At 39.1% G+C, this 9,618-nt stretch overlaps 1 protein-coding gene across 1 annotated transcript; it reads left to right on the plus strand.

Moving 5' to 3' along the window:
* The first annotated feature begins 1,244 nt into the window (after window positions 1-1,244).
* hand2 (heart and neural crest derivatives expressed 2) lies at window positions 1,245-9,368 on the plus strand. The gene is made up of 2 exons (XM_030396981.1): window positions 1,245-2,375; window positions 8,141-9,368. The coding sequence occupies exons 1-2, from the start codon at window positions 1,764-1,766 to the stop codon at window positions 8,261-8,263; spliced, it is 735 nt and encodes a 244-aa protein (XP_030252841.1). The 5' UTR covers window positions 1,245-1,763; the 3' UTR covers window positions 8,264-9,368.
* The last annotated feature ends 250 nt before the right edge of the window (window positions 9,369-9,618 follow it).

Here is a 9,618-nt window from a genome sequence, read left to right on the forward strand (position 1 = left end):
TTCTGAAAGCAGGGTCGTTTAGAAAAGCAGCAGGTTATTTTGAAAGGACTGCAAAGGTCAATTCAAATGTCTAATAGCGTCTATACAGCTACGCTCCTAAAATGTAAAAAATGAAGAAAGGAAAAGGAAAGAAAAGAATCTGAATTTGTGTTTCTTCGCTACTGACTTTACAATACATTGTTAAAATTTATTTCTGCAAATGTGTAATAATTAGAGTACATCTGCACTTATTTAACAATAAGATGTATGTTAGACCTATTAATTATGCTAGCATTATGCAAGCATAATTAATAGGCCTATCAAAAAACAAATAAATTGGCTTATTTCAATTTCATACCAAAAAAAGATTATATTAATTATAACATCTGAGGTCATATGATCATATAATGTTTATATGATTTTCAGTGATTTCCAATTAGAGCCAACTGTGACTACAGCTAACTGATCCATTTGTTACTCAACATATCTATCTGTAGGTATCTGAGGGTAAAAATTCCCCTAATTTTATCAGTAAATAAATAAATGTATGGATTTAAGGCCAGATGTATTATATATTGTATATGTCCAAGGCTGGCTAGTGTTTAAATTTTGTTAAAAAAAACACGTATTTCAAAGACAGTCCGCAAAGCATCCATGTGATTCGTTCATTCGATCAGCATGAACCTTTGTCCCGCTAACATAAAGACCAAAATGAATGACTAATTAATCATTTCCAAACAAAGTGTACAAGATACAGACTTTACAACATTGCACAGCCGAAGTATTGTCCATCGTATGAGCACGAGCCATCTTAAAACGGAAAAGCAGTGCATTCCATCAGAATAACAGAAAAACTCATTGAACTATTCGTTCAATTTCAAAAATAGACCTACATAAAGAAATATTCAAAAGCAACATGTAAGGCTAGTTTGGGCCACGTGCAGCTCTACAGGCCTTCACAAGAACAGGATCATCTCATTTTAATAATAAACTAATGCTTGCTTTGCAAATGTGTGCACGTGAATTCAACGTGCGTGTGTGCGCGCGTGCGTGCGTGCGTGCGTGTGTGTGTCAGCGCCAGCAGGTCTACTTAGCAGGCTCATTGACATTAAAGAGAGTAAACAGACAAGGCTGGGGGAGCGGGTAGGGGTTCGCCATTGGTTGACAGAAAAAATCCGTTTCTCCTCCCCTATAGTAAAGATGACGTAGCAAATCATAGGCACTCTCTCTCTCTCTCTCTCATTCTCTCTCTCGCTCGCTCTCAAACACACATACACACACAATAGAGAGAGAAACTGGATTCACCATAGCTCAGTATCAACCAGCCATTGCTTATCCAGTGCCTGCCCAACCTGGTCCTGCCTTGCCAAAAGCCTCGGAGGCAGACAGCTGACATGAAATCAGAGGGAAAAGGAGACACACGCACTTAAAGTTTCTAAAGAAGATGAGCAGAAATAAGCACCACTGCTGTGACTTACAAGAGAAGGACTAGGGCCAATGTCTTAAGGACAGAACTGATTGGCCTGCAGGGCCATTAGGCTACAGACAGGACTAGACCGGGTCTAGCCTACCGTTGCACGGAATACCAACGACCACGGGCGGAGAGGTTGCGTTGTTTGTGGCAGAAGCCAGTGGAGAAGTTATTCACGATGCAAACATCTGGTCTGGAGAAGCGTTAAACCGTTGACGCGCCTTTACTTCTGCAGCATCCGAGAAGGGTGTGCGTGTGAGCGCGTGCAAGAAAAAGCGTGTCTGCATGTGACAGCGTGTTTGAGTGTGTCACGATGAGTCTGGTCTCAGGCTTCCCTCACCACCCGGTCATGCACCACCACGACAGCCACCACTACTCCCTGCACGCGGCGGCGGCCGGTCGATGTCACGAGGAGACCGGAGCTCCTCCGTACTTCACGAGCTGGCTGATAAGTCACGCGGATATGTCTCCCACCGAGTATAGCCTCGCGCCCGGCTACAGCCCAGAGTACCACGCCAACAGCGGCGGGTCTACCGGCGGCCTGGACCCCCATCATCACCATCACCACCACTACGGACCTGGCGGCTTGGTTCCGGGGGCCGGCACCATCTCGGTGAACGGAACCGTCGGTATGCACCACCACCACACACATCCTCGGACCGTGAAGCGGAGACCTACGGCCAACCGTAAGGAGAGGCGGCGAACCCAGAGTATCAACTCGGCCTTTGCGGAGCTGAGGGAGTGTATCCCCAACGTCCCGGCCGACACCAAGCTGTCCAAGATCAAAACGCTACGGCTGGCCACCAGCTACATCTCCTACCTGATGGACATCTTGGACAAGGACGGACAGCACGGGGACACGCAGGCTTTCAAGGCCGAGCTGAAGAAGACGGAGGCTCGGGAGGAGCGGCGGAAGAGAGAAGCGGTAAGAACATGTCTGCACCAGCCCGTGATACTGTGGGACACCTGAAACGTTAGACTCAATACATTATCATTTATCGCAACACAAGCAGCAACCTGTACTTAAAGAGTACACAGATGACAGTGGAAGAATAATGAAAGGCTTTTACCAACTCTTTAATTCGGTATATATGCTACAGTATATGTATTGTGCTACCAAGCAGTAAACTCGAGTCTGAAACAGGAGAAAGGTCAGTGGATTGGGCAGCTAGCTTTCAAAAACCTAATTAAGAGAGATTAAGAGAGAAAAACTATAGTCCTGTTTAATTCAGGGGAGCCGACTATAGCGGGCTGTAAACTGAATTTAGGCCCACTTCAGTCACCCTTTCTGAAAATTGTTGTGACCTAAATCCAGGTCTCTGCAGGGAGAAGATGACACGTTGTTGCTGATGATTAAAAATATAATTATTAGTTGTTTCATTTAAATATTAGCATTCTGTTAACACTCTATCTTTATTTCAAACACTCAGCACACAGATTGGCTAATGTGAGCACTGCAGACACAACATCCCCTCTGTGCTCTGCTTTAAGGAGTAAATCAACAATTATGGTTCTTGTTATGGTTTCTTATTGAAACGTGCCATTTACTCTCCTGTTAGAAAGAATAATTAAATAATCCGTTAATAGAAAAAGACAAGTAGTTGTAAAATCACCTTGTATACTATAGAAATCGTAAGGTGTTGGGTTAGTAAAAATAAAGGATTATTTAGCTTTATTAAAACATTTGATTACAGATCAGCTTTGCATAGCATAGAGGCATCATACATTAAATCGAACACAATTTTATTCTAATTAAATTCTACTTTATGCTCTGTAGTGCATTTAGTTTTTTTTCTTTTCTTTTTTCTTAAATTCTCATAAAGAAAAAAAAAAACACACGCCTAAAAGAATAATGCTGTTTCCTGTATCAGAGCGTATGTCTCGCTCAGGAGCCTGCACGTTGACTTAAGCTTGTGGCTCATTGGCCATCTTTGCTTTTTCATTTACATCATGCAAACACGGTAGCCGACACAGTTTGAAAGGACAACCTTATGATAACTCAGTGGGATGGTTGCAGGATAAAGCTGAAAATCATTCCAGTGTTATGTCATCGACTGACTGACATAACAGACATGACTGTTTAAACTTGTCTTAAAAAAATATTTTGATATACCATCACAGGGTTATAAATAGTCTCAGGCTGTTTTCCATTCATTTACCAAATGCTAGGCTATGAAAAATTTCCCTAACTTTTCTGCAGGAGCTCTACAGCTCTAATTTGACTGAGAATCACTAAGAAACTATGAATATTGTGCTGATTACAATAACTCATTAAGAGATGATATGACAAAATATCTAAGATGCCTGAAATAGTTAGAGGTCATTTATTGGTTTTATAGGTGATTTTACGTTTGGTGCCAAAGCAAAAAGACAGTGAGAATATAACTGGCTAATACAGCCAACAAAAAATGTAACATAGGACACTGTTGTCCTAAGTGTGTTGACACATTTTTATAGTGGATACTTGACTCCTTAACCATCAATTACTTAGGAATGAAAAGACATATTTTCCTCCCCATACAGTTGAACCATAGGAAAAGAAGACTTTACACAATCATGGTATAGTCGGAATGATCAGTCTATATAACAGTGGAGCCAGGAAATTGGTTGCCAACCTTGCAGACAGCTTGGAGCCGCAGGAGGGGCCAGGTTCAACCATGCAGACCCACCACTATTATTCCTAGCACACTTTTTTAATGGTTTAGTTCGTACTCCCCGTTATTTAACCCACACAGTTTTGGTTCCAGCTCTGCATATGCTGCCAATATCCTATGGCTACAGCTTCACAGGGTCTTACAGTTGCTAAGGATTCATTGTTTGGCACATAATCCATCCAAGAGATGTAAATCCATTTCCACTGTCTTCACGCGCCTTTTTCATTCAGATGATCCCAGCTGATCCATTTTTACTGGCATAAATTCCCCTACCTTACAAACACAGTAGCCGGTAATATAAGATTGCTGATGATTTATCTTGGATATCATTGTAACTAAACATAATAATTTACAGTATTTTTTATGTAGTACTGCATCCAAAAGAACCAACCATCATGTCACAGATTTTACACTGATTTGACAAAAACTTGTTGCTGATTGTTTTGATATACATTTGTCTTGTGATTAATGGCAATATCATTACCAATACTTTTTTCATAGGGCATAGGGCTTTAGTCCAGCAGGGAATTGTGTATAGAAACAAATAATCCACAACCAATCAGATCAGGTCAGAAAAGACTACAATCGGACAGAATAATTATTTCTTTTCTGTTGCTTACCTTGCTGCCTTTAGAAAGTGTGGTGCATGTTTGAAACCAGACAGCTTTATTTTCATATTTCAAACAGTAATCGTTAATAGGAGCAAGTAGTCCTGTAAATACCTATTCTCCACCTTTCCCTGAAACCCTAGTGTGAACAGAATGACTTAATTTATATTTAAAAATCCTTTACACCTTTTTATTAAAATCAAATGGAAATCATTAAAAGTCTTCCATGAAGTAACCACTTAATGTTTGTTGATTTCATCTGTCTGCTCTAACATTAATGTTTAAGACTTATGAGAGAATTTAGTGTTTGACAAACATGTAAGTTTGCAAATAAGGTTATGAGAAATTAAACTCTTACGTTTTAGCTACTTTCATTTATTTATTTATTTATTTATTTATTTTTTGCAATTTGCCTGATTTGTTCCTTTAGTCGCACCGTATCCCTGTCAGATATTGCAGTCATGGTTTAAACAGGCTGGTTCAATGCGGGTTTGTTTAGTTTGTTGTCCTATAATGGAATAATCCAATGATCCAGTTTATGTGTCATGGAGCAGCGACGGCACACTTTGGATTTCATCCAAGATAAATACATTTTTTTATCAGTTTGAGTCATTTAAGGCTACCATATTTTTTTATTATTAATATGTATATGATTTTCCATTTAATCTTTTCTGAAATTATTGAATCACATTACAGCAGCTAACTCAATGCAAATGTAAATGTAGATTTGAAACAATTTTGGATAGAAAGTTCTAGACATGCATCTCGATCTGCACATTATTGAGTGAATTACAAGACACATTTTTAATATTGTGTCAGTGGCCATTTTTCCGAAACAGAAATGGTCAGTTTTGAAATTGTAGCTTAATGGAGATGATATGTGTTTGATAGAGCTGCAGATTTACATTCCAGTGCTGCTTTGAGCAGCCTGCCTGGAAAGTTACTTGCAGTGGTTTAGCTTGCAGCCTGGACCTGTGTCATGACACAGGTCATGGACTGGAAACTGGTGTATGCTGCAAGAGCCTTGAATATCCTTCAAGTCTGCATAAATAATAAACACGGACAAAATGCCTATTAGGTTAATATAAACATCACATATTTTAAATTGTACATTAAAATATCTGTTACTTTGTTAAAGTGTTCAGTGAGCTTGCTGTGGTGATTTATTACATACTGTATTAGGCTTATTGCGACATGTTGAATTGTATGTTTCATATTTTTTTTGTTATGTATAAAAGTTCTGCTGCCAATTTGTGTAGTTAATTTTTTTTTTTTATTATTAAATTAGATTAATGTAATAATTTTTTTTAAATGGACGCCCTTAATATTGATGATGTTTTGATTGATTTTTATTATTTTAAAACTGACATTTTATATCACCTATAATTAAATTATATGAATGACAAAAGAACAGACCGGTTCCGACCGATGAGGCGGCTGCGGGAAGAGACTTTAACGCAGGAGCCCATTGCTCAGTGACAAGGTTCGGACAGACGGGATGTCTACTGTAGAACTCTTGCTCCTCCTGTTATCAGACCTTACAGACACGTTTGAAGCAACACCCGACCCGAATTTTAACTGTCTGATCTTAAAGGATGGAGACGCACCAACGTATACACGTGCAGAGCTCCCTCTTATTAAACTCATAGCTTTTTCTTTGGTTGTTTTTTCTTTAATTGGTAATATTAATCTCTAATACCAGGACAACTTAAAATTGTAAAATTGCTGCATACTGACAAAGCAAATATAAAAACTTTAACACTGCTTGAAGTAACAGCAATACAATTAAATAAAAAAAAAACAAATTCTAACAGAGATTTTTCAGAGCTTTAACGTACTGATGTTTTTGCCTATAAACGGTGTTTGAGCGGTGCTCATATTCCATGAGAGGATCAACCCTCACTGCGCTGCGTGTATGGATAGATGAACGGCCTGTCGGTCAGTCGGTCGGTTGCTAGTATTATAGTGCCTTTACCGAACTGAAGAGAGGTTTACCCCTTCAGAATTGATAAAGGTGGTATTTGCAGAAATAAAAACGACACTACATTGTCTGGTTTGACTTAAGTTTGAGGGGGGTGAAAAATGATCGGCACTGGGCTAAACCATGGAGATCCCAGAATGGGATAATGTGCTAATCCTTTCTACCTATACACACTTGAAAACATTACAAAGACGGCATATTAAACGTTTGACCTCATCAACCTCATAGAGTTGTGGTAATGTATATTTATTCTGAATTTGATGCTGCAACACTTCTCTTACAAGATGCGGGACAGGGGCAAAAAAAGAAAAAAGGAAAGTTGTGCAATACTCCAATAAGGTGAACAGGTCCATTAGTAACAGGTGAAGGAATGAACGGGATGAGGCAACACTGCACAGCACCTGAAAGTGGAGGATAGAAGCGCTCAGGAACACTATGTAGAGCTGCTGCCGGTAAACAACGATCGTTTGGAAAAGACTGCCTTGTGTTTTTATTACGCAGCGGTTCAACTGTTTTGGATCGGGGCTGAACATTTAACGATGTTGGAATATCTGAGGTGAGGTCAGTGTGGCATCAAACAAAACATTCGCAGGAGCGGCAACAGCCCCAGCCATGACTGTCACACAGGGATTCACTGGAGCGTTGTTGCTCTGTCAACGCAATGTAATTCAATCAGTTTTTTATATATTATGTATTGTATTTATCATTATTATTATTATTATTATTATTGTGATTATGCTTATTATTATTATTAAGGATAAAACGTGCATTTTTGAAAAAAGTTTACAATAAGTGAAATATAATATCAAATAAAAACGGAAGAAAAGATCGTATACTATAAATAGGCCTAGATTATTCTTGTAATGATAATAATGATATTAATATTAATACATATTCAGCATTAAACATATTTCTCTTTTTAGTTGATTCTGCTCTTGACAACTTGAAATCCTTCAAATTATTTTCCACTGTGATTTATTTCAGTAAAGAAAATTATAAAAGCGGTAACAGACACACACATGCGCAGATTTGAGCATTTCACCAGTAGAGAATACACTCAGTTATATATTTTAATTCTGTCATACCTGAGTTCTTTTAAATGTGAGAAGCTGCCCAAAATACAGTGTCATTAAACTAAACATGAATATGAAGACCCACAGATGCACTCTCATGTACAGTGACTAAATATGAATACATATAATATCCAATTATTTGAAGGCTGAATGGTTTCTTCAGCATCAAAAACTGTGAACATTAAATGTTGATAAATTATTGGGATTGCGTTTTTGTTATAATAAAAAAACACGATAGAAAAGTAAGACGATTTCCATGGTGATGAGGGCAATCTATCTTATAAAACCCAATAGTTGATTTTAGAAAGTTATTACGTGTGCACTTGGGTTGGTGTGCATAATAACAAATAATAATATATATGATGTATCTGCAGGTGGAGATCCCGAAAACAACCCCATCTTCAGCATCCTCATCCTCTTCGTCAGCCGGCGATAAGAAGAGTAAAGGGCGGACAGGATGGCCTCAACACGTCTGGGCTCTGGAACTCAAACAGTAGCGCTTCTCTGGTTCGGTTCCTCCTGCAGAGTCCCAGAGGAGAGGGACGGGACAATGATGACGCGCTCAGATGAACTGTAACAGCGATCATCACCATCTCTCTGACGCCCCGGCTAGACGCTGTATTGTTGAATAGCTCCATTCACGTTGCTGTGGTGAGACACGTACATAGTGTCAGGCTATGTTGCTTAAGTTGCTGATAGAACATAACTTAAGATTTATATCTCCCCACCTCTCGTCGGCAAAGGTGCTCTCTGCCATTTTGTTCCACGTAAGGTTTGACCTTAACCCTGATTAACTCCTTATATTTGATTCAGACAAAAAAAAGAAAAATAATAATAAGAACATTACATATTCCATGTTATTTTGTAAAGGGTTGAATCAAGATTTTAATTAAGACAAAAACACATTCATAGCAAAAATATATGTATTTACGGGGTCAAGAAATGGAATTATTATAGATGTGTCATTCATAATTTCCCTATCATTTAAGATGTAAAATACAGTGTTTATGGGCGCAAACAGGTTAAAATGAATCAGACGACCTCGTGAATAAGTTGGATCCACAGTGGCACCCGGAGGGCATCCAGCGGAACCAGTGGCGAGGAGGTGTTTCTGGCTCCCTCTTCCTTTTGTTTCTCTTGACCCTGTCTGATGAAAAGGACCTCCTCGGTGGGCGGGATCTGTGCGGACCGATCCGGTTATGTTCTACTAGATCTGTACGCTGCCACTGAGCAAATAAGCTTCATGCCACTGCTAGATTGTCAACGGAGCGCGGAAGAGTTTCTTCCTTTCGAGGAGAACAGGATACGTACACACACAACCACACACGCTCGCGTGATGTTGAAGTGGTCTCTGCTTTAGGCTATTTAACGGAATATATTTATGTGCAATGTGGCCATCTTTGACACAGTATGTGAAGTTCTCTCTCTCTCTCTCTCTCTCTCTCTATCTCACACACACACTGCTTTGGGTTGTAAATGTAATGACGGTGATGACGAAGTATCCATGTTTTGGTGTGAAACTGTGATGGGAGAATAATTAATGCTTAATGTAGGATGTAAACAGTTTCATGAATCGAATAAAACCACCACCTGGTTAACTGATGCAAGCTGGGTTGCCTCTGTTAGTTTAACAGAATAAGCATGGCGTCAACAGGCCACTGAAGACATTGGCCTTACAGTTGTGTTGTTCGCATGTAAATAATAGACTCCTATTTCAAAGACGAAAATGAATAACCAAAGCTAAACATAATTTTGAATTTTGTCACTTTCACATCATGAAAAAACATTTCTACATTTAATATAGAATTTTTGATAGCGATGCAAAATAGATGACAGTTTGCATCATAAATGA

This window comes from Sparus aurata, chromosome 1, assembly GCF_900880675.1.
Source record: "Sparus aurata chromosome 1, fSpaAur1.1, whole genome shotgun sequence".
Taxonomy (NCBI): Eukaryota; Metazoa; Chordata; class Actinopteri; order Spariformes; family Sparidae; genus Sparus; species Sparus aurata.